This window comes from Penaeus monodon, chromosome 23 (assembly GCF_015228065.2).
Source record: "Penaeus monodon isolate SGIC_2016 chromosome 23, NSTDA_Pmon_1, whole genome shotgun sequence".
Lineage (NCBI taxonomy): Eukaryota > Metazoa > Arthropoda > Malacostraca > Decapoda > Penaeidae > Penaeus > Penaeus monodon.
The window spans coordinates 17,222,864-17,224,916 of record NC_051408.1 but is presented as its reverse complement, the minus strand read 5'-3'; the positions used below and the strand labels follow the sequence as shown (position 1 = coordinate 17,224,916).

General features: G+C 41.0%; 1 protein-coding gene across 1 annotated transcript in view; it reads right to left on the bottom strand.

Annotated features, from left to right (window-relative positions):
* Positions 1 to 690, bottom strand: part of LOC119587835 (protein obstructor-E-like) — a gene marked incomplete in the record, with an annotated part of 8,366 nt that extends 7,676 nt beyond the window's left edge. Inside the window, 1 exon segment of the mRNA XM_037936538.1 lies at positions 553 to 690. Within this exon segment, the coding sequence (XP_037792466.1) occupies positions 553 to 598 (46 nt within the window).
* Between the last annotated feature and the right edge of the window lie 1,363 nt (positions 691 to 2,053).

The following is a 2,053-nucleotide window of genomic DNA, read 5'->3' as shown; positions in this document are numbered from 1 at the left end:
GGCTCTCTGCTTGCGGCTCCTCCAGTTTGAGGTCAGAGCAAAGGCGCTCCGTTCACTTCGGCCTTATAGGAAACCCGGCAAAGGTCATGCAGGACATTCCTTCGAGTGCTTGTCCAGGCAAGTTGCAAGCTGCGACTCGAACTCCCTGTGGATGCCTTCAACTATTTGCGCTTAACTTATCTACTCTATATCTTAACTTTACGATAATCTGGAGTCAAGTGCCGTAATGAATCTTTAAGCTAATCTAATTTACTTAATCCTAGACCACTGCAATTAGCGACGTCCTAAATCAACGTGAAGTCCTGTGATTTTAGGTAATCGCACTCTATCTTATCTGACTTCTGAATCGACCGAGGAAAACACATATGGATGTTCTCTTTTCCAACCGAGTCTTAAAACTGAATCCGACTTATTAAAAAAAAATCACTCACAACCCGAGCAAAAAAAAAAAACACTCCACAGTAACGTTCATGCAGTTCACGACACTTCTTGTTATAACTTGTTACTAAATCTGTTGATCTTTGGTTTGCTTATCATGATGTAAAAACTCACCGGCCCCCGCGATGGCGCAGAGGATTGCAGCGGCGAGTATCCTCATGGTGGCTGTATGTAAGATAGCGATAGAGATACACACTTGTTTTCGCTGCGACGTCTGATGAGCTAGTGTATACCTGTTCGAGTGCTGAAGCCTATTTTATACCCTCGCGCTTCGCCGTGACTCCGCCCACCCGACCGGCCCAGCTCGAGAGTTTCCTTTTGCTTTCGCCCGTTGTGCATCCCTTTTGCACAATTCTTCCTCGCCCCTTTTTAGTTCTTCACTTTTTTCGATCCGTTGTGTACCATTTTTTGTTCTTATATCTCTGCCTCATTCGCTGATAGATCATCTCCGTTGTCCCGAAAGTTTCTCGAACAATATTACCCTTTGGTTTGCTAGCGAGACGAATCCATTCGCTGTATTTCGAAAGAGACTTCCACGAAGCGATCGAAATCCAATGAAACTTCGAAATCTCTGTCTCTAACCCTCGAGGATTCTCTCTCACACGTAGCAGTGGCGGACGAAGCTGTCACACCAGGAGATTCACGTCCTGATTATATTCATTACGTCTGATCTTTTACGCTTACTCTCAATTATACCGCCACCATCCTCTTCGTCTTCGTTTCCAAGGACACTTGTCTCAGGGGGAGAAAGAAGGAAAGAAACAAATTTGTCCAACAAGATGCGCTCGAAAGTTTCACCGAGAGCTGACCCGTGATTGGCCAGGTTTTTGTGACGTCATTATTACGTCATGGCTGCTGCATGAAACAAAGAGTATTCGAAAATAGAGTACCTCCATCAATGGCCTATCGGATGGCCTTCGAACTCATACTGAAAGGGCATCTTTGCCGATACATATGCAAATAAGACAGAAAGAAAAATATAATATTTAGGTAAAAAAAAAAAAAATAGTACAAATGACGAAGTTTATTATAGTGGAAGTTCAAACTTTCTTTATTTGGACTGTCTGAGAATGGTTCATGTTGACGGAAGGAAGCAGTCACTTGAAACCACAAAATAATATGCTTTCTGTTTTTTCTAATAAGGTTATGGCATATTGTACTGGTATATACCAATATTTGCTAGACAGTTTTTACTTCATTAAGAGTATCATTATTGCTGATTGTTATTCCTACTATAATTTCAAAATGATACTCGAAGGTACTGTACATTTATCATTGGAAATAAACGCAAATTACTCAAAAGTACAACCATTCCACACGCCTAACATAGCTAGTGATAATAAGGATAGTACCCTTCTTAGTTTAGTGTTTTAGACTGAACCTTATCAGAGGTATGATATACGGCATATTCCTGACCTTTTCAGTTAACGTCTTTATACACGGTTTGACATTTAGAGAAAATATGTATGGATAGTATTCCGCGTCGGCGTCTCGTGAATTACATTGCCATTTTGTTTTTGCGTGATCATTCTTTCTTTTTCCTTTTTTACCTCACGCTCAGAAATTTGCAAATCACAATGTAAAGTGAGGACTTCTGAAATGTACACGGTTATGA